Below are 23,578 nucleotides of genomic sequence, written 5' to 3'. Positions count from 1 at the left end.
CATGACATTTTCAATTAAGCAAATTCATACTAGATCTGTACGAGATACAGGAGGAGCTAATTTGCTCAAGAAGATCCGAGCTGAATTGCAAGCATTTGTAACACTGCACTGCTTCGACAATGTTCAGCTTGACAGCAGTATAATCAGTATCAGCTGTTTCGACCTCAAAAGTCGATAGTCTCGTTACCGATTTTGTCAGATGATTCAAAGTCTATAGTGACAAGCTTGAAACTATATCTTTCCGACGATAGGCCTCTCCAACCTCCATCTTCCATGAGCTTCAACAGGATGCAAACCTTGTATATTCAATGGCTTAAGACTGTCATACGCCTCTATTTGTATTTCAAATGATAAAAATAAAAGAGCTAAAATACACATCAATCACGAATGCTTGAGATTAGAGAGAAATGTAGAATAAGAAAAATTCATTTTTGAGTTATTTAATCTAAATTTTATGGGCAAATTGAAAATCGGGTGCACCTTACGTAGGTCTATAAACCTTTCCCGCGCCGCCCCCCCCCCCCCCCCCCCATAAAAATAAATAATCATCTAACCTTCTTTTTTACCTATTTCACCCCCTAAAAATTAGATGATACTAAATCAATCTCTTAATTCATTGTATGGTTAAATATCTTTAAATCAATCTCTTAATTCGTTGTATAGTTAAATATCTTTTAGTAGATAAACGAATAAAATTGTGCAGATTGTTTTTGTCTTTTCAAGTTATGATTTCACATCATTTTCAAAAGGAAACTTTTCTTTTAACTTGTACATAAGTAGTTGAACGAGTGTTAACTACCATCCATATTTCGATGATAATAAAACTTAATTGATATAAAAATTTAAAATTTAGCATTTTAGAGGCTTTTCCTTCAAGAGATACAAAGATCAAAATGTATACAAAGAACCGACATAAGCATCTCAAGAACTCGAACTCCACATATGTATCAAGAAATGAAGAATTGAAGATTAGAGTCTAAATTGTCTAGCAAATCTCAAGAATTCTATCCATGTAAGAGAGCAACCTCAAATCTTCAAACTTGAGGTACAAATGAAATTTTTGGAGCTATAGGGCATTTTTGCATTCATAACATGTTTTATAGATGCATTACTATCTTTCAAACATGTTAAAATCACTTTGGATAAATTCTCATCATGCTTTGAAGTCTAGATAATTAACTTGTCTTTGACATGATCGATCATTGGCAAACAATGATAGTAGAGTTTGCTAGAGCTAGAATAATCGATCATCCAAACCGTACATTGGCTGAAAATATAAAGCATGATTGATTAATCAGGATGATTGATCGATTAGACAAAACTGGGCCAAATTGTGCTATAAAGCATGATTGATCAGTCCCTGTGGACTGATCGATTAATCTTGTTGAGGCATTAAAAAATTATGAAGCATGATTGATCAAACCTGTTGGATTGATCGATCATATATGAGTATGCAAATGAGAGACATAATGCATGATCAAACAGAGCCTTATCATTGTTCAATAGAGTAAATTATGTATATTAGATGGTAAGAATGGAACTCTTCCTCCAATTCATAGATTGGGGCATTGGCATGTGAAGAATGGCTCATTTGAGCCACAAAAATTAGAAGATGCTCATCTTGTTACTAGGAACTTTAATGAACTAACTTATCAAGATAAAGAACATTTCAAAACAAACTGTAAGGCAATTATCTTGTTGTTATGTGCCTTAGGTTTAAATGAATTCAACAACGTCTTTATATGCAAAATTGGCAAAGAAATAGGGGATAAACTTGAAGTTACCCATGAAGGGACCTTTAGAGTCAAGGACTCTACAATTAGTTTATTGATAGCCCAATATGGAGAACTCAAGATGAAGACTGGCAAATCAACTGCTAAGATGAACTCTAGGTTCACTCATATCACAAATGAATTGAACATTCTAGTTGAGAGGAAATTTCATTGTATAGGAAAAATGACAAGCTTTTGAAGTCACTTCCAAAGTCATGGGACATAAAGAAGACAACCATTCATGTGAAGGAAAACTTTAGAACAATAAGCTCGGAAGAGCTACATGAGATCCTCCCAGCATATGAGAAGGAGCCTAAAGAAAAAGAGGAAGAGCAACACAAGAGGAAAACTCTTGCTCGTAAGGTCAAATCTAGTGTGAATGATGACACTATTGAAGAAGCGGTGAAGTGAGCTTTATCACTAGGCATCTTCAAAAAATGTATAAGAAAAAGAACTTTTTTAGAAGAGGCCAATTTACGAATAAAAATGATAAATATTTTAAACAGGCTAATGTTTGTTATGCGTATGAAAAACTAGGGCATAGAAAAACAAATGTCCAAATCTAGAAAGTATAACACTACCAACAAACAAAGATGCAAAGAACAAGAAAAAGGTCTAGAATTCATCTTGGGATGCAACAGAAAAAGGGTCCAGATATTCCGAGGAAGAAGAGAGTGACGTGGCTCTCATGGCCATTGAGGATCGTGACTCCACTACTTTGGAAGAGGTAAGTGACTTGGACTAGGACAATGAGCTTGAACTTCTTTTAGAAAAAATCAATTCAATCTAAATAAATACAAGGAAAAAATACAAAGCTAAAAAATATGTGATTGCAAAGCTCAAGATTAAGATTGTTGCCTTGAAGGAAGTGTTGATTTCTAAGGATAACACATAAACACAATAGATCTCAAGGAAAGGAGAGAAGAAAAGAACTTTTGCTCTTAGGAGAGAGGAGAGAAGAAACCAAGGGGGAGAAGGAAGAGTATAAGAGAGAGAGGACTTCGAAAGAGATAACTGACTTGGACTATGAAAATGGGCTTGAACTTCTTTTAGAAAAATCAATTCAATCTAAATAAATATAAAGAAAAAATGTAAACCTAAAAAATATGAGATTGAAAAACTCAAGAGTGAGCTTGTTGCCTTGAAGGAAGTGTTGGTTTCTAGGGATAACACATAAACACAATAGATCTCAAGGGAAGGAGAGAAGAGAAGAACTCTTTCTCTTGGGAGAGAGGAGAGAAGAAACCAAGGGGGAGAAGGAAGAGGAAAATAGAGAGAGAGAGGTGTATGGACAAATTTGAGCCAAGAGGAAGAGGATTGAATGCTCTACTCTATGCCTTGAGGCTATATTTATAGTTGTGGGAAGGTGTTCACAATGAATACAATGCCCTTAGGTCTATATGCTTTTAAAAAAAAAAGACATAAGAGGATATATACCAGCTTGTATAGTTACAATTTTATATCATCACTATGAAAGTTCTCCTTATTTACTAGTCATGCCACCCTCGCACATGTGGGTGTATTTTTACACTCCTCAAGCTGGTGATTGTAACTTCACTTTGGAAATAATCTTGGGTAAGAAATGTTGATTTTAGGATTCTATAATATTAAGGTCTTCAACGTAGAGTGTAGGAGAGAAAAGGAAAGGAGGAGAGGAGGAGTGAAGTGAAGTGAATGAAGACACAAGTAAGAGCGGATGTGAGAGAAAGAGAGAGAGAGAGAGAGATGGACACGTAGAGGAGAGAAGAAATGGGAGAATAAGGGTTGTAGAAGGTATCCAAACCTTCTCCCTTGGCCTTTATTTATAGATGTTAAGAATACATAAATTACAAGTATACCCTTCACCCTAGAGAGAGCGAAGAAGAGACAAAAACCTTAAGATATTTAAAATAATGACACCTAAGTTTGTCTATGTCTTTCAACACTCTCCCTCAAGCTGGTGGTGAAAAAATATCGTATATCCCCAGCTTGATACATGCAATAGAGAAAATTTTGGAGTTGACTGACTTCGTAAACGTATCAGCAAGTTGTCAATGAGTTGCGACATGTTTAAGACTTATGAGTCCTGCTTGCAACTTTTCTCTCACAAAGTGACACTCCACCTCGATATGCTTAGTTCTCTCATAGAAAACAGGATTGGAGGCAATGTGGATTGTTGATTGATTATCACAATAGAGTTCCATAGGGTCTTCTTTATGGCATCCCAATTTAGCTAGAAGAAATTTAATCCATAGAAGCTCTGGAGTCTTTGTTTACATCCAACAAGAGAACATGGTTGCTTGGCAATCTTGGACGAAGGCTTGGTCTGCCAAAGAAAACGACTAGATAATGTTGAGCACGCTGGATCGGATCCTAAAATATCATAGCTCCGAGTCCTTTAAATCAATCACTACTTTAATACCATGTTGATTTTCAGAACTCCATAGATTACATCTTGGGTAAAGAAGAAAATACACATTGGGGAGAAAAGAGGAGGAAGAATAGGGTTATGGACTTATCCAAACTCTCCCCCTAAGCTCTATTTATAGATGCTAAAAGTACCAATAGTACAATTATACCCTTGACCCTAGTACAAGAGAAGAATAGACAAAAAACATAAACTAATTACATCAATGACACTCCAACATATTCACATCTTCCAACATGAACGAGTTTGGGTCCCTATTTTTAAATTTCCTATCAAAGCTAGTTGTTTCCAGTTATTGTGCAAAATGTTGTTCTAGAGGGATGATCGATCATACATTTTCATTAATCAATCATTTAACTCTCCAAGGCCAATTGATTGATCATGCCATCGATAAAATATTTTGCAAGTTTGTACAAATTACATTCATTAATCGTGCCTTATATACATTACTTTATGCTAAAGTCTAAGTTTCATGCACATAAATGATGATCGATCATGCATTATAGCTTAAAGGATGATCGATCATGCTCATAGAGAATGATGGATCATGCTTTGTGTTGATGGTTTACTGCATTTTGGATGACGATCATGCATTTATGATAATGATCGATCATAATCTTTGGCAGATAATGGAATCTAGATCTAATCATGGGTTAGGACAAAACTAAAGGATTTCTTGTTTCTAAAACATTTGTATGAGATTTTAAAATATGGTTGTAGAAAACCTTTTATACTCTAATTCTCCAACACATAATTTTACCTAAGAATTAGAATTTAGTTTGATATCCTCTTACACAACTAAAGTTATTGAGGTTTTGTATGAAACTTAGACTTTAGCTCTTCAAGTCTTCTTGCCTCTCTCCATAGGACTTCTTCAAGATTACTTGTTCTTCATTTGGCACAAGGTCTCTTTTCTATTGATTTGGCCAGTTTTTGCTCATAAACATTGTATGTGTGTCTATTGGAGGTAATGCATCCTTAAAGGCTTAATTTACAAATATAAGCTTATTAACTTAGTTTTTTTATCATCAAAATCATGGACTTAGAGTCAACAGGTCAAACAAGAATCATCTTGCACAATCATCGGATAAGCCTTGTGTAGGCAAGTCCTAAATCTTAACTTACATCATGTTAGAAGCCTTGGTGGTTGTGGTTGTGGTTGAGTTGTTGAAAAGTGAATTGTGTACTCACAAGTTAAGATTCAAGTAAAATATGTGATGATATTTTGGGACCAGCATTATCTTCACATTTTGGGACCGTCCCCCACCCCCCAAGTTGGTTTGTTTGTTGCAAGACCTAACATTATCTTTAGCCAAAATATCCCCTTATTATTATCAACCAAATCCTAAATGTATACCTTGACTAACATGTTATGATTTCACCTTAATTTCCTTTACGTGACATTGAACACGAGTTTTTCTCTTCATCCACTTTATTAGAACAAGTAATGCTCTTCTTTCAATAGAGCTTATTATGAACTCGAAAAATAGGGGTGTCAATTTTCCTATTTGAGTAATTTTTGTAATGTAAACGAAAATGGAATAAAAAATCTTGTTTGATTAAAATGGAATGAAATCAGGTGATAACTATTCTATACCTCATAGTCAATAATTTAACTTTAAGGGCATAAAAATAATTTTATTTTTTTTAAAAATGGTATGTTTTCTTTAATGACCATATTATGTGTATATTGATCTTTAAGGATTATGACAGGATAGAATTTTTAATATTTAATAATTGTATTAGTATTTTAATATTTGTATTTATTTAAAAGTAACCTTTTACCCAATTGGATAAATAATTGGAAGCAAAATACTCTTATTCATAATTGATGGAGTCATTAACTGAACAACTAAATGGTACATAGGACACCTTATTCTTGTCCTTCCGTATAAGATTTAAACCTGATAAAACCCCCTTGAAAAAGGTTCAAAGCAGTCCTTTGGGATTGCACTCCCCTTACATGATTTTGCATATTTTCACATTAACCCATGTGTCATGTTCACAAATTTTTTAAGATAAAGATTGAATAACTTAAACTCTTATTCATAATTAAATAAGTGATTTATTAATAAATCAAAAATAAAACAAAGGATTTAGGCAATTGATTGTTTTGCCCTAGCCTACTCCCTTCTATCTATAACTGTTGAAACTTAGGATTCCATGATATATAATCATGGAAGAAGAGGATTAAGGGGTGAGAAGAAGAAGAAGAGTTGTGGAGATAAGGTTTTAGGAGGAGAAGAGGAAGAGTGACGAATTTAGAGAAAATAGGAGGAAGAAGAGGGTAATGAACTTAGTCCAAACCATCTCCCCTTAAGCTCTATTTATAAATGATAAAAGTACTAATATTATAATTATCCTCTCCACCCTAGTAAGAGTGAATAAGAGACAAAAAACACAACTAATTACATCAATGACACCCTAATTACATCATATCTTCCAACACTCCCCCTCAAGCTGAGAGGTAATGGCAATGATCCCAACATGAAACAAATAGCATAGACATAGTAAATAAGTTCCTCCATTACGGTGTCCCAAGGATAAGTATGACATCGGGCACAGATTCTCAAATGGTAGAAATGGGTGATAAGTCGAAACCGACGTCAAATAATTTGGAACAAATATAGTGATAATAATCACTAAAGTGGGTAATGCCTATCATTCACAAGATATCGATAAAAAACCCAGGGCTACCAATAAAAAGTCTAAAAGAACTTAAAAACACCCATATATATGAAAGGGCCCAACCAAAGTAATGCTCCAAAAGGGTTGGCCAAAGGGGTAAGTGAAAGTTAAATAAAGTATGGTAGGAAAAAGGCTGCCGATTAATAAAATGCTAATGGGTAATGAAGAAGATAAGATGAAGAGGCCGAGGTCACCATGTGATTTATTTTCTTAAGTACTTCAAATCTCCAACTTATGAACCAATGTCGACAATAGTCAGCAAATAATGAACCCAATCTTTCAATCAAAGAGACATAATAGCAATTGTGGTAATGAGCCAATGCCCAAATAACACATACCAAATATGTTGTTATATAGCAACGGATAACTGATAAATAGTAAAAGTCCTTAAGAGTAATAAGGACACATGAGATAATCTGCAACAAGTCCGTCCTTGAATAAGGAAGATGTGCACCCAATAATAAGCTGGAATCGAGTAATAAGCCGCCAATAAGTTGAACCAAGTGTTGTTAATCTTCTAAAAAAGAATAACTAAACTAAGTACAACTGATTCTGAGAGCAACAACAAAGTCTTCTAAAAAATAGAGAAGAGTGAATAAAAAATTAATGGATGTTGCTTCCATGCTTATTACATTAGTGATTAATTTAGATACCAAACTGAGAGCTAGCCATATTAAACCAACTAATTAGTAGCCAATAACATAAGTGTCGTGTTTCTGAATATAATCCATGCATAGAGATGTAATTATAAAATAAAACCAATTTTGAAATGCAAGATAAAAAAATAGAAGACAAAGTTTGAGGCTAGACCAATTATGGCTTTAAAGGATTTCATTGAGTGATAGGCTGAGCAAAGTTGCTCACCTCACAAGGGGATAACTACACCGAGTGTTGCTCCAACATGTTGTTAATATGCTGTAAGGATTTCCCATAACTAGAGAAAAAACAATGTTTTGAATCTGATCCTAAATCAGAATATTCTTACATAAATACTTCTGTAATTTGTAGCATTAAATCAAGTAACTACTTTTTTGGGAAGTTGGCATAATTTAGAATAGGAACATTTCTTCTCTTTGACAAATAAATCAAAGAAAGTTTTTGAAAATAAGATGATCTTCTAAAGATTCTTTCCAAATATTTTTAGTTAAAATACAAAAACTTTCCAATGGTAGATCATGAGATACTTTCCTGATATTGGTGATCAATAATAGCAACTCAAAAAGTGAAATAAAAAATTTGGCTTAAATTTAGATCTTCGCATGCAATAGGATACCAACATGACCTTTGATTCTTCCAATATGAATATCTCTTTAAATATAGATCAAATTGACATGTAATGTTCTCGTTATACAACTAAACTTAAAAACCTTTCATCCAAGTATTATATATCTTCATAAAATAATTTATTTTTAGTTAAATAAGTTGATAAATTTTAGACTTTGTAATATGGCCGAAGTAAGTACTCTTTCTTCTTTGGGTAGCATGACCATTAACTCTACTGAGATCGAGATCTCCATATAAAAAAATCAGATTGAGAATTAGTTGAATAGGTAAGAAAATAGATTTACAGATCTTTCTTTTGATATATAATTCTTCTTATAAAGTCTCATTCTTGATGGCATAAAACAGCTTGAAAGTTGAATCTTTCTACTACTGTACAAAACTTTTTTGTTGCTTGACCTATGCTGCTTCAGATGTCGATTTCTCTTTCTAGAAAAATTGGATTTCAACGATTTTTTTGTAGTTGGAAATTAGACTTAAATATATTTCGAAAGACATATAATTTTCTATATGAAAAATATGGTTAGAGAGTTAGAAATCCAATGAAAAACATGAATTGGGAAAGAAGACTAAATGAAAAATGAGAAATTCTTCATGTTTCTTGTTTCTCTTTCTCCTTCTTCTTCTCCTTTTCTATCTCAGATATTTCCCCTCTCTAATACGATGTTGAAACTTAGGATTCTATGATGTATAATCACATTAGAAGAGGATTAAGGGGTGAGAAAAAGAAGAAGAGTTGTGGTGAGAAGGTATTAGGAGAAGAGGAAAACAAATTTAGAAAAAAGAGGGGGAAGAATATGGTAATGGACATAGTCCAAACCCTCCCCCTTAATCTCTATTTATAAATGATAAAAGTACCAATATTACTCTTGACCCTAGTAAGAGTGAAGAAGAGACAAAAAATACAAACTAATTACATCAATGACACCCTAATTACGTCATATCTTCCAACAATAACTTTTCAATTACATTCAAGAATAAGAAACTTCTAATTTAACTATAACTTGAATAATAATTTGATTAGGACTAGGACTATCTAATTTTAGAAATTACATGAAATAGGAAACTAGGGCTCCTGATAGAAAACTAACTCTTAGGTAAACATTTTTTTTACTTGTTCTAATTTTCTTCCTAAAAGGCATCTCCCTTCCTTTTTCAATCTTGGGGCCCAAGTCTTCCAAATTTTCCCTCTAGTCCCCTTTCTCTCCCTTTACATGAAGTTGCATGCTTACAAATCATGCTCTTATTACAAAATTAGATTCTAACAAAGCCTTATTCGAAAATTGGAATGGGATCTAAGAAGATGAAAATTCATGTCCCACTCAAATCCCTCATCCCATTGGTCATGAAAAGAAAACTCTTCCTGCACCATTAGAACTGGTTTTACTCATTTTTATATCTTCATCCGATGACTTCTCACACAGCATCAAGCCAGCTAATAAAAAAAAAAAAAAACTGATTACTTCTTTACACGAAATAAAGACATAACCAGGTGAAGTATCAACAAACAACAATAATTATTGATTAGTTTTAGCACTTCAGCAGTCAAGTGGATGGCTCTCATCTATTTCGTTTTTGTTAATCTGAAAGCTTTGTTCTGTTGGATGTTTCGTTTTGCTGATGAAAGCATTACGGCAAATAATAAAAGAAAAACCGCATAATCTAACTGAAGCAAGTCAATGAAGTGATTAAATCAATCCACTGAAACTGCCTTAGTACATTCTTAGCACTATTATTCTTTAACTGTTTAGAGTTGCCAACACAAAATCTTTTTAATGAATCTTAGTTTCAGCGAGGAATAATGCTGTTTGATTAACTTGGCACTTGACGGCATCATTTTTGTTACAGGTGACTCGTTCAAAATGGTGGCTGAAACGTAGCTTTGATTGAGAGTCAACCTTTGCTTGAACCAGAAGAGAATAAATAGGGGAAACAAATCCTTCATTCCTTGCTCTCTCTTTCTCTCAAAATGAGTCGGTTACGTGAAAGCAAGGTACCCTTTATATACATCAAGTCCAGCTCCTTACGAAGAATGGTTTCTCTTCTTCGCTTCTGTCCTCTCATCGTCTTTCTCTTCTACTCTGCCACTTCGGTTTTCAGGTTTTCATGGGTGACGCCGCCCGGAATCGGTAATCATTATTCCCCTGAGTTGAGTTGCACCGTTTATTTGCATTACTCCGGTTGCGACAAGCCCTGGGTCTGCTTCTGAATTTTCGTTACTCTTAATTATACGTTTCGCTGCAGTACTTATTGGAAGAGATCAACCGAGCGTTTTGAAGACCCACATCAAAGCTTCAGAGACAGTACCTCTCGAAGCTCGCGAAGAAGAGCAGAATTCCTCCGTCATCCCTTGTTCGTCTTTTATTAATGGTGAGCGGAGAGAAGGGAGAATACTTGCAGGCTGCCAGAGAGTTGAGATAGATAAGAAAAGCTTTTTTAGTTTTTTTGTTCTCCTTTGATCTTCAAGAGTTGAAGTTGAAAGCCTGAAACCGGAAGTATTTTTTTCAGGTATAGTTGAGGAAAGAAGATACAGATACCAGAAGGGGACCCTGTGTTGCGATCGCTCCCACTACAGAACGGACATCTGTTACATGAAGGGCGACATACGAACGGATTCGCCGTCGTCTTCCATTCTCTTATACAACGGTGGTGAAATGAAGGGAGAGGAACTGATTCGGCCTTACACAAGGAAGTGGGAAGTCGAGATCATGAAGACCATCGACGAGCTCCGGTTAAGGTCTATCAACGGAAGCCTTTCACCTCGGCAGTGCGACGTGAAACATCAAGTACCAGCGGTGGTCATATCAACGGGAGGGTACACTGGCAACGTGTACCATGAGTTCAACGATGGACTGTTGCCCCTGTACTTGACGATCGAGAGGTTCAAAGGAGAGGTGGTGGTGGTGGTGGTGGAGTTCCATAACTGGTGGCTGACCAAGTACGAGAGCGTTGTCAAGAAGCTCACCAACTACCAGGTGGTGGATTTCAGCGGAGACCCCCGCGTTCGTTGCTTCCCGGAAGTGATCGTCGGCCTGAAAATCCACGGCGAACTCGCAGTAAATCCCTCCATTGGTGAGTCTTTCACTTCCATATATACCCTTCTTTTTTTCTGCATTCCGACTTTCGAACATTACTGTTTGAATTCCGCCGCCATGAAAATGGTTTTACATGTTACTGCTTCGTTCTGTGGATATCTTCATCTCCTTCTTTTTTCTTTCTTTTTCTTGATAAGAAGATGCGTCTTGAAAACAAATTTCAGGATGACTAGGCAAAGACGATTCGCTTGATCTTCTTGGTGCAAAAGCTTATAAGTAAATTGATTAGAAAATTGACCAGACACCAAACTCAAATGTTTTCTTTCTTTTAAAGGAATCGTCAAAGTTTTCTTGGTGCAAAAGCTTATAAGTAAATTGATTAGAAAACTGACCAGACAACAAACTCAAATGTTTTCTTTCTTCTCAAGGAACTAAAGTCGTCAAAGTTTTCTTGGATGGTAATCCTCAGTAATTAATTCCTGTTTAGAATTTCTATTAAGATGGCATTAGAATCTTCTGTTTATAAGAAGAAGAGAGCTCCATGGACACGCAAACGCGGAGCACATGAGTTAGAGAAATTGAAGAACAGAGACTTAAAAGTAAACGAATGAAATACGAAATCTAAAAGGAAGCTTTCGTAGACGAAGAGAAACCAGATATATGTTTTTTAGAAACAAAAAGAAAGCATAAATAAAACAAGTTAGAAACAAGCTAATACACTGCATTTTGGATAACCATCTAATTTAGAATGTACTACTTTTTTCTGATCAAACAGGAAATGGTAAAACGATACAGGATTTCCGGGCACTCATCGCTGATGGATTTCAAGTATCGAGCTCCAATCAATTGAAGAAAGCGCCAACGGGTGTTCATGGAAGGCCGACTTTGGCAATCTTCATCAGAAACAAGTCGCGGCAGTTGTTGAACTTGAGGGAGATTGAGAAGACTTGCAGGCTCATCGGATTCGAAGTCGTCATCCTCAATCCGAGGAAAGACACCCCGCTGGCTGACATCTTCGCCGTCCTCAACTCTGCCGACGCGATGCTCGGCGTCCACGGAGCCGCCCTGACTCACTTTCTGTTCATGAAGCCCAACTCGGTGTTCATACAGATCGTCCCCCTGGGGCTGAGCTGGGCGGCGGAGGAGTATTATGGCCAACCAGCGAGGAAACTCGGATTGGAGTACATGGACTACAATATAACAGCCGAGGAGAGCTCTCTTTCAAGGGACTACGGTCGGACGCACCCAGTTCTTGTAGATCCCACCAGCGTGAACAAGAAGGGTTGGTCGGAGACGAAGAGGATTTATCTTCAGAAGCAGAATGTAAGAGTAGATATCAAGAGATTCCGCAGAGTAATTGCAAAAGCTTACTCTTATTTACTTGGGTTAAATTAAAGATATCAACGGCGTTCCCATGTCTGAGAAATACCACTCTACTGTGTACTTGGGTTGGATGTATAAACAAGCAGAAAGAAGATTGAAGTCGCAATACATGTATATAAATCTAACAATTGCAGAAGAGAGAGAAGATGGGGTCACTTCTAATGGAGGAAGATATGTTTGGAGGGTTTGTTACTCTACAAGCATTGGTATTTTTGTTCATCTTTTGAATCACATATCTACATCACATGGATCCTTTTGAATCCATTGTGTGATAAGATATGTTCAAAGCATTTCGTTGGTGGCCTAATAGAAAATTGCCTAATAATTGAATATGTTCATTATAGTTATTAGTATAATCTCCATGTAAATGATAGAAAAATCTTGTTTTATGTATCATTGGATTGACATGAATTTAGCAAGACTAGTTAACCTGATTGAACCACATATCATGCAATTAGGACTTGATTTGAATAAATTTAAAACATATAAACGTATACAATAGGCACATTATGATACAATAGAATAACCCAAAGGAGATTGGTAATGTCTCCCTTTTCCTCACAATACTCTTTTTTTTTTTATTATTAAGGATATAAAAGGGAAGAATGTAGAGAAGTGCTTAATAAAAGAAAAAAGGAGCAATCATCTGGGGAGAGTTGTTTTCAGGAGTTTTGGTTTGGTATCATGAATTATGTGCTAATGTTTATCTTAATTCATGCATTTACATATGGTTGATGGATTTTGGAATATAAAGGGCATAGTGATCATTTTAAATTTTTTTCTAAAAACACCCAACTTGCCGCATATAGTGGTTAAAATCCTGAATGTGACTGATTTAGTAAGAATGTCTGCCACCTACCCTTATGATGAAACATGTCTCAAAGATAAGATACTTGCCTGAAATATCTCTCGTATAAAGTGGCAATCTACCTCATTGTGTTTTGTCCTCTCGTTTGATTGTTGTAATATAATTCTATGGAATCTCTTTTATAGAATCCCAATTCAGTAAAAAAAGATCTTATCCATAAAAGCTCATTGACTATGTGGCCATAGGTTTATACTTTGCTTTTGCACCTCATAACAATATTCTGCTTTTTGCTTCTCCATGTAACCAGGTTTCCTCCAACTAAGGTACAATACGTTGAAGTGGACATTCTGTCATTAGGTGATCCAACCCAATTTGTATCTGAAAAACCTTCTTTGCTGAAGTGGTTATGATTCTTATAGAGAAACCCTTCCTCGGAACACCTTTTAAATATCTCAATATCCTCTCCAAGGCTTGTCAATAGATAAGTTGTGGTTTGTGCATGTACTAACTCACCATACTTACTGCATATGATATATTTGGTCTGGTCACTATGAGGTAAATAAGTTTTCCCACAATCCTCTGATATTTACCTATATCAACATCTTCTATAGAGCTTGCACATAGCTTTGTATTGGCTTCCATGGGAGTGTCTATTGGTCGATACCCCATCATCCTTGTGTTCTCTAGTATATCCAAAACATACTTCCTCTGAGATAATACAATCTCAGGCTTTGACTGGTATACCCCAATACCAAAAAAATATTTTAGAAGTCCAAGATCCTTCATTTTAATTTTTTTTTGCATATCTTCTCTTTGACTTCTTTTATGTTGTATGCATCACTACCAGTTCAGACGATGTCATCCACATAAAAAATTAGTAATACTTTTCCCTTTAAGGTATTCTTGACAAAGACAAAATAATCTACTCAACACTGGCTGAATCCAAACCGCAACATTGTTTGGCTAAATTTGTCAAAGCAACCCCGAAGAGACTATTTAAGCCCATATAAAGACTTCCCTAATCTGCATATCGACTCCCCTTCAACCACAAAACCAAGTACAAGAGTAACCTTTTTGAGTATGAGAGTAACCCAAAAAAATACACTTAAGAAACTTAAGGTCAAACTTACTCTTCTGAGGGGACGTGACATGAACAAAGCATGAGGAACCAAAGATCTTCAAAGGAAGAGAGAAGGGGTCTTCATCCAGAAATAACAATGAGTATGGGGATTTATGGCTAAGTATTGAAGATGTTAGCCTATTAATAACAAAGAAGGCTATAAGAACGACATGGAGCTAGTAAAAGTAGGCACATTCATAGAGCAAAGTAGGTCAAGGGCTACCTCGAGGAGATTTCAGTTATTTCTTTTGGTTACACCATTTTGTAGAGGTGTGTAGGATCAAGATATCTGATGGATAATGCCATTATGCTAATAAAAGGATTAAAATTCACCAGATAGGTACTCTTTGGCATTATCTGAATAAAACACTTGTATTTTTTTTTTAACTGAGTGGAGACCATGGTGTGAAATGACTCAAATATGGAAAAAAAATTCAGTCTGTTCTTTGAACAGAAATAGCCATGTGACTCGAGTGAAATCATCAACAAAAGTATTGAGACACTTAAGGGTCCCTATACACCTGAATGAATTAACGAAAATGGAACAACACTTTAAAATTCAGCTTGAGGAGAATCTATTGTCCTCTAGTGTTTGCTCAACTAATAGACTTCACAATTTATGTTGAATGTATGGAAAAGAGAAATACTCCATTGACTTTTTTTAATCAGAGTACATGAACCTCTATTTATAATAAAGGAAGGTAGTAGAGTTCAATTAAAATTAAACTACCTTTGTCCCAATTACACCCAAACTCTAACACTTAAAGATAAGTCCTAGTATAATTAAATAACCCAATATGAATAGAAGTCTGACATGACTAAAACTCCTTTAAACTAAAACTCCTTTGTGAGACCTACTTCCATAATAATTCTAGCTCTATAAAACTTCTTATTGTGTAAGACTTCATATGCCACCTCAAGTGATCATGGTGGATCCATATCTTATGGACTTGGGCCCATCTTCCAACACACTTGGATATGTGGGTCTTCTTTGATCGTGTGGGCTTGGGCCTATCTTCCAACACTCCCCCTCAAGTTGGGGGTGAAAGAACATCATGAACTCCCAACTTGCTGCAAATGATGTATAGGATCTTCTAGTATAAAATGGCAGTTCTCCATATCTTCCAACACTCCCCCTCATGTTGGTGCTCTCTTCCATGAGACCCAACTGGCATAAGATAAGTGAGAGCAAAATCACTCCAAGCCGTATGACATCACTCCATACTCCAGTAAGTGAGAATAAAATCACTCCAAGTCATATGCTGGATGTAGGGAACACTCCTATCATGCTCATGTAGTAGCACTCCATTCTTTCGCAAGTAGTGGGTCTATAAGTAGTGCTCAGAAGTGTAGTAAAAACTCCTCCATCACCATGTCCTCCATAGGACAACGACTCTTAAGTGGTAAGAGTAATAAATACCAATTAAGGGGGGTAACATATATGTAATAATAAGCTCCTCCATCACGGTGTCCCAACCCCTGCACCGACTCTCACAGGTAGAAATTGGTGACAAATGCTTGTCATTCATAAGACGGCGATAAAAGATCCACGGGTATATATATATATATATAAGTCTCAATGGACTGAAAACACCCAACCATGATGGACTTCAACTCCCTACCGAAGCAACACGCAAAAGGTTGGCCCAAATATGTATGTGAGAGTCAAATAAAGGATGGTAGGAGTAAGGTTGTCAAATAACCAATAGGTAATGGGTAAACAGGAAGATAGGATGCTGAGGCCACCACCTCTTCAATAATAATGTCTCATCCAAAGAAACACAATAGTTGCAAATGAAATGGGTCTAGACCCATATAACACGAACCAAAATAATAAAAATCCTTGTAAAATGACCCATGAAATAATCCGATACAAGTATCTGCACCAAATAATATGATGATCAAGAAAAATGTTGCAAATAGCAAAAAATAATAATCGAGCCAAAGAAATAGAATCGAATCGATTAGAGTCAGTATCACCAATAATTACCATAATTATTATTGCGAGTTAGGATTCTTGATCTTCAATTTTCTTTGCTGCAAAAATTTCTTCGTAGATGCAAAAGCTTCATCTTTTGTTCTCCCTCTTTCTTGAATATTTTGGTCACATAAAACTTATGACAACATATAGAATAAAATACCTCTTTCTTGTACTTCTTCTACTTCACCCCCTCAAGCTGAGAGGTAATGGCAGTGTTCCCATCTTGAACCAAATAACATAGATGTAGTAAGCAAAAATATTAACCCAAAAAGAGGTAAATGAGATATTTTCCTGATATATTTGATCAATAATAGCAACTCAAAAAATACGCAAAAAAATAAGCTTAAATTCTTATTTTTCAATGCAACATGATACCAATATGACCTTTGATTCTTCCAATGCGAGTATATCCTTAAATATAAGATCAGATTGATATGAAACTTTCTCCTTCTGAAAATAGACTTAAATATCTTTCATCCAAGTATAACTTCTCTTTATAAAATATACTTCTATTGAGAAATATAATCTGATAGATTTCGGTCACTGTAATCTAACCGAACTAAGTATTCTTTCTCCTTGTGCCAGCATAACAATTGACTCTTCCAAGATCAATATCTCCATATAAAAAACTCAGATCGAGAATAGGTTGAATAGGTAATAAAATAGACTTATAGATATATCTTTGGATTTATAATTCTCCATATAAAGTCTCGTTCTTGATAGCATAAAATGGCTTAAAAGTTGAAGCTTTCTGCTGCTGCTCAAACCTCTCTTGCAATCTGACCTTTGCTGCTTCAAATATTGATTTCTATTTGTAGAAAAACTCCGATTGTGAAAAAAAAAAATTGTTAGAAAGTAGAGTCGAATATATTTTCGTCAATATATAATATACAATATGAAAAACTCATTATAGAGGTGAAAACATAAAGCAAATAATGGGTATAGGGATTGAAAAAAATAAATACGAACGTAAACTGCTAGAAATAATAAATTAGAAAAGATCACATTACTTTTGTGGGTTGACCAAGTCAACTCACAGAACTTGCTCTGATATCATGCTGAATTTATGAAAAAGAGAAATACTTCATTGACTTTTTTTAATTAGAGTACATGAACCTCTATTTATAATAGAGGAAGGTTGTAGAGTCCCATTACAATTAAATTACCTTTGTCCCAATTACACCCAAACTCTAATACTTAAATATAAATCTTAGCATAATTAAATAACCCATTATAAATAGAAGACTAACATGACTAAAACTCCTTTAAATTGAAACTCCTCTGAGAGACCTGCTTAAATAATAATTTTGGCTCTGTAAAACTTCTTATTGTGTAAGACTTCTCATGCCACCTCACGTGATCATGGTGGGTCTCACCAGCTTGTGTGAGCATGGTGGATCCATATCTTATGGGCTTGGGCCCATCTTCCAACACACTTGGATATGGCCTTCCTTGGTCGTGTGAGTTTGGGCCCATCTTCCAAAAAATTTAAATAGATAAAGTTTTTGAAGAAGGAAATAAGTGTTGAAGCCATGTTTCTAATGGATGTTCTAAGTGGTTGTGCCATAATCTTCTCTCTGTCTGAGAAGTGGAAACCGTAGTTACTGGAGGCAATTCTAAGTCATAAAGGCCCCTTGTTCATGGCCTCCACCAATCACCTACTTCATTGTTAGATCCTAGAAAACACAAGAAGAAGGTGAGAAGGTGATGGTGAAATTAAACCGTTTTGTTAACTAGCGTTAGGAATTAGATGCCCTAATTCCAAACTAACGAGAGCAATAATAATAAACGTGGAAGAAGGGAAAATGTTGATTTTTAGCACTCCATGAATTTTGCTCATGGAGAAAAAGGGAGAGAAACATAAGCCTAGAACTTTAACTTAATTACATCAATACTATCTCTATGAGATGACCCTTAATCTACCATCATACCATCATTGTATGTGAGCCTATGAGCCTTCTCTTTGATCTGTGGGCCTTGTGCCCGTCTTCTATATCTCTTGGATGCATGGGTCTTCCTTGGTCTTATGGGCTTGGGCTCATCTTCTAATACACTTGAATATGTGGGTCTTCCTTGGTCGTGTGGGTTTCGGCCCTATCTTCCAACACTCCCCCTCAAGCTAGGGGTGAGAGAACAGGATGAACTCCGAGCTTGCTACAAATGATGTATAAAATCATTTTTTTATATAAAATGGTACATCTTCCAATATGCCTTCATCTTCCAAGAGAACAGGATGAACTCCCAGCTTGCTACAAATGATGTATAAAATCTTTTTTTTATATAAAATGGTACATCTTCCAATATGCCTTCATCTTCCAACACTCCCCCTCACACTGGTGCTCTCGTTCATGAGGCCCAACTAGTATAATATTAGTTAGAGTAAATCACTCTTAGCCGCTAAGACATTGCTCCATACTCCAATCTTAACTCATGCTTAATGTAGGGCACACTCCGTCTTTTGTAGGTAGTGTGTCTATCGGCATTGCTCTGAAGTATCCACCTTTACCACAGTGTCCCTCCACAGGACAATGACTCTCAAGTAGTAGAGTAATATATGACATTAATAGGGGGAAGTAATATAAATGTAATAATAAATTCCTCCGTAATGGACTCCCAACCGCACATATTTTTAATATTTTTGATGGGGTATTAAGTTCCTCCGTCATGGACTCCCAACCACAAATATTTTTGATATTTTTTACGGCGTATTAAGTTTCTCCATCATGGACTTCCAACCACAAATATTTTTTATACTTTTTACAGAGTATTAAGTTCCTCCATCATGGACTTCCAACCACAAATATTTTTTATATTTTTGACGGAGTATTAAGTTCCTCTATCATGGACTCCTAACTATAAATATTTTTGATATTTTTTATGGGGACAATAAATAATGGTATGAGGCTACCTCTTCTTCAATAATAATGTCTCATCAAAAGAGACACAATAGCAACAACTCAAATGGGTTTGGTCCCATATAACACGAACCAAAATAATCCTTGTAAAATGACCCATGAAATAATCCAATGCACATATCTGTACGAAATAATATGCTGACCAAGGAATAATTTGTCAATTCTTCAAAAATAATAATCCAGCCAGAGAAAAATTTACCGAGTCGTGTCAAAATATGTATAAACTTGGACACATATATCGAGGCAGAAAAATAAGTTGGCCATGTTTGAGTTGACTCGAACTAAATTGACTCGGATCGAGTTGGTCCGAGTTGACTCGGTATGGCTGGTGCAGAAGCAGTACCCTTGCGTCGGTTGGGAACTCGGTTTGGTCCAAGTTGGGCTGGTCCGGGTGCGGTCTACGCTGAACCAACACTAATTAATTCAAGTTTCCTTAGGAAACTTGAATAAGAGGGGGTTAGTGCACATGACTCAGGACATGATCTTCATGCGCATTACGCAGTTCATGTCCTGAGGTCGTTAGGGAGCACCAAAATTCATGTCATGTACATGAACATCCATGACTCAGGAGTTCATGTCCCAAGAGTAAACGGTGGAAAGTGCTTTCCGCCCGATTTTGAGAATCATCTACATGACTCACGCGCGGGGCTGTCTCTCGGGTCTCTCTCTACCGCACACCCTCTCTGCCATTTCTTTCCCGCAGCCCTCTCTCGTTCTCTGCTCCCTCTCTCGTCTTCGGTCTCCCTCTCTGGTCTTCGTCTCTACGGCATCCATCTCACTGCGAACGTCCTTTCAACGTCCTTCTCTCCATCTCGGACTCGCTCTCCCTCTGAACCTCCTGCTCGATTTTGACATTTGGGTTTCGATTTTTTTAATTTCTACTTCGATTCGTCATCGATTTCCCCATTCGGCTTCGGTTTAACAGCCATCCCCCCTCTCCTCTCCCTCTCGACCTCTGTCGCAGAGCACGGGAGGTCAAGCATCTGTTGCAGAGCTTCTCCGCCTCCCTCTCTTCTCCCTCTCGGCGTACCATCGGAGTGCTGCCTCTATCGGCGTTGCCTGCCGGCCGTTGCCGTTGCCTACTAGCTCATCCCCGTCACTGTCGCCGTTGCCCGCTGGCTCGCCGCTGACGAAGACGACGATGGTTTAAATTTTCCTAAGTTAGAAAAAATTAAACTATCTTCATAAAAATCATTAATTTATAATTTTTATTTATAAAATAAATATTTTTTATTTAATATATTTATTTTACAATTACTATATTAAAATAGTGATTTAATAGTCATAATTAAAATATTGTTAAAATAAATATTTGATAAATTATTTTGGCATAATTATCTGATTGCTATAGTTAATTAAACCAATGATTTTAAATTTTGTGATAATATATTATTAATTAATAATACATAAAATATATTATGTACAAATATATAGTGTGTTAAAGTTATGATTAGATCAATTTTTTCTCTTAAATTATGCATTTTTAGGTTAAAGTATATCATATGTTATTAATAAATTAATAACTCAACGTATTACTTTCGTTTTTGTTATTTATAACGTTATTTATTTATTATTTGTAATTAATCATGTACGTATTTCATTGGCTCATGTAATTACCATATTAATGCATAATAAAATATCTAATTCAATTAATAAATATATTAATATATTTAATTATACATTAAATAATTTATTCGTGTAGTAATAATGGTTGTTTTACCTAATTTTGGGTTTAAAGATTATGTTATAATTAAGTGTACTATAAAGGTTTAGAGATTCTCTTGTTTTTTATGTTTTTCTCAAGTTGGGGCACTAACACTGGAAACTGTTTTCCTGTGCACATGAAGTCGTCAACACTAACACCAAGTGCGAAGATGATCTTCATGTACATGACTGACATGATCTTCATGTTGGACATGAACTTGATCTTCATGTATCCATTTGGGGGACTAACCCCCCTAAGGCAATAGTGCCTTCTTTCCCGTGGCGAAAAATCAAAGCTCGCTACTTTCCAGATTGTTGGTGTGATGGTTCGTCGCTGAAGAAACAGAAAAACAACCTGGCTGCCATCTTCGTCCTCCCAAAACGGTAACCCATCTGGCGCTAGAAAGGCCAGCAAAGAATAAGAAATCTTCGGCGAGGTTGGCTTCCGAACAGAGTGAAAAAACAGAGGATCTTTGGAAGATAAAAATTCGAAAAATCATCAACGTGTTCATCAAGAAACGGCAACACCTTGTATAATTCGGCATCATCGTCCTCTCGTAGAAATCATGCAGTAGAATTTTCTCGGAGTCCCGGGCTAGATGATAGGGGGTTAACCTAGCAGCATAAATAAATATTCACTAGTATGGTAATGTCGATCGGCAGATACAATCAACATAGAAAAGTCGTCTTTGACCTCCAAAAAACGGAAACAAATCTGTCGTAATGCCTACTTCCAAACGATCAACGTTGTCCGTAATGCGGACAAATAACTCAAAAACCAGCATAGAAGTTTTCCAAACAAAGAGTTAGCACCAGAAAATCATAGAGTCGACAACTGGATAAACAATAGAGTTCGTCCTCCACCAGAAACAGAACGGGAGACGTAATAATCGACAACTGTGCCTATCCAACAAAGCAACAATGTTGCATACATAAACCTTATGTGCTTGTCTCTCGGCTGAGTAAGGATATATAGCATGCTTTTCTTGGAATTCAGATCTGGGATGATATTTGCGGCAGTGATCAAGGAGATAAGAGATTAATGGCAACTTTGGACAGCAGTCAGAAGAACAACAACATCTGCTTGTTCTGTCCGACTGTTACTAATGGCGGGAAGACTAAATAATAGGATGGCAGAGGAATATGGGGCTGAACGAAGCAAACTATACTTCAACGACGTTGAGAAAAAAAGAAAAATCATGGACCAGCTAGAGTGGAAAAAAAACAATAAGAAAATCAAACTGAATTCCAGCAATTACGGAAACAAAAAACTAAGGAGAATGAACCTGAAAAAAAAAAACCATAGTTGGAATCCTGAAAATCAATGCTCTGATACCATATTGATTTTCAGGACTCCATGAATTTAGCTCATGGAGAAAAAAGGGAGAGAAACCCATTGGGAGAAAACTGGAGGAAGAAGGGTTATGGACTTGATTTTTCTAATCCTCCCCCTGAAGCTCTATTTATAGATTTATGAAACTACTATATTACAATAATACTCCTAGACGTAGGGTTTAGGGTTTAGGGTTTTAGAGTTCGTCCTCCACCAAAAACAGAACTAGAGTTGTCTTCTCCGACGACGTACTAATCGGCAACTGTGTCTATCCAACAAAGCCGCAACGCTGCATACATAAACCTTCCGTGCTTGTCTCTTAGCTGAGTAAGGATATATAGCATGATTTTCTTGGAATTCGGATCTGGGATGATATTTGCGGCAGTGCTCAAGGAGATACGAGATTAATGGCAACTTTGGACAGCAGTCAGAAGAACAACATCATCTACTTATTCCGTCGACTGCTACTAATGGCATGAAGACTAAATAATAGGATGGCAGAGGAATATGGGGTTGAATTATGCAAACTATACTTCAACGATGCTGAGAAAAAAGAAAAATCATGGACCACCTAGAGTGAAAAAAAACAACTAACAAAATCAAACCGAATTCTAGCAACTACGGAAACAAAAAAGTAAGGAGAATGAACCTGAAAAAAAAAGTCATAGTCGGAATCCTAAAAATCAATGCTCTGATACCATATTGACTTTTAGGACTCCATGAATTTAGCTCATGGAGAAAAAAGGAGAGAAACCCATTGGGAGAAAACATGAGGAAGAAAGGTTATGGACTTGATTTTTCTAACCCTCCCCCTAAAGCTCTATTTATAAATTTATGAAACTACTGAATTACAATAATACTCCTGAACATAGGGTTTAGGGTTTAGGGTTTTAACCCTAAAATTTTAAATTAATTACATCAATGCCATCTCTATGAGATGACCTGCCATCATTGTATATGAGCCTATGGGCCTTCTCTTTAATATGTGGGCCTTGAGCCCGTCTTCTATATCTCGTGGATGCATGGGTCTTCCTTGGTCTTTTGAGCTTGGGCCCATCTTCTAATACACTTGGATATGTAGGTCTTCCTTTGTTGTGTGGGCTTGGGCCCTATCTTCCAACAAAAAACAAACACGAAAAAGCACAACAAGA

At 36.1% G+C, this 23,578-nt stretch overlaps 1 protein-coding gene across 1 annotated transcript; it reads left to right on the top strand.

The window, feature by feature from the left end:
• Positions 1 to 10,131: 10,131 nt before the first annotated feature.
• LOC137957073 (xylan glycosyltransferase MUCI21-like) lies at positions 10,132 to 12,826 on the top strand. The gene is made up of 4 exons (XM_068804774.1): positions 10,132 to 10,277; positions 10,393 to 10,518; positions 10,657 to 11,220; positions 11,959 to 12,826. The coding sequence occupies exons 1-4, from the start codon at positions 10,181 to 10,183 to the stop codon at positions 12,576 to 12,578; spliced, it is 1,407 nt and encodes a 468-aa protein (XP_068660875.1). The 5' UTR covers positions 10,132 to 10,180; the 3' UTR covers positions 12,579 to 12,826.
• Positions 12,827 to 23,578: the final 10,752 nt, after the last annotated feature.

The sequence above is a fragment of the Aristolochia californica genome, unplaced genomic scaffold (genome assembly GCF_029961685.1).
Source record: "Aristolochia californica isolate CCGP_79_NKW_82.1479 unplaced genomic scaffold, dmAriCali1.0.hap1 SCAF_2, whole genome shotgun sequence".
NCBI lineage: Eukaryota > Viridiplantae > Streptophyta > Magnoliopsida > Piperales > Aristolochiaceae > Aristolochia > Aristolochia californica.
The sequence above is the reverse complement of the archived record's forward strand: the minus strand, read 5'-3'. Positions and strand labels throughout refer to the sequence as shown.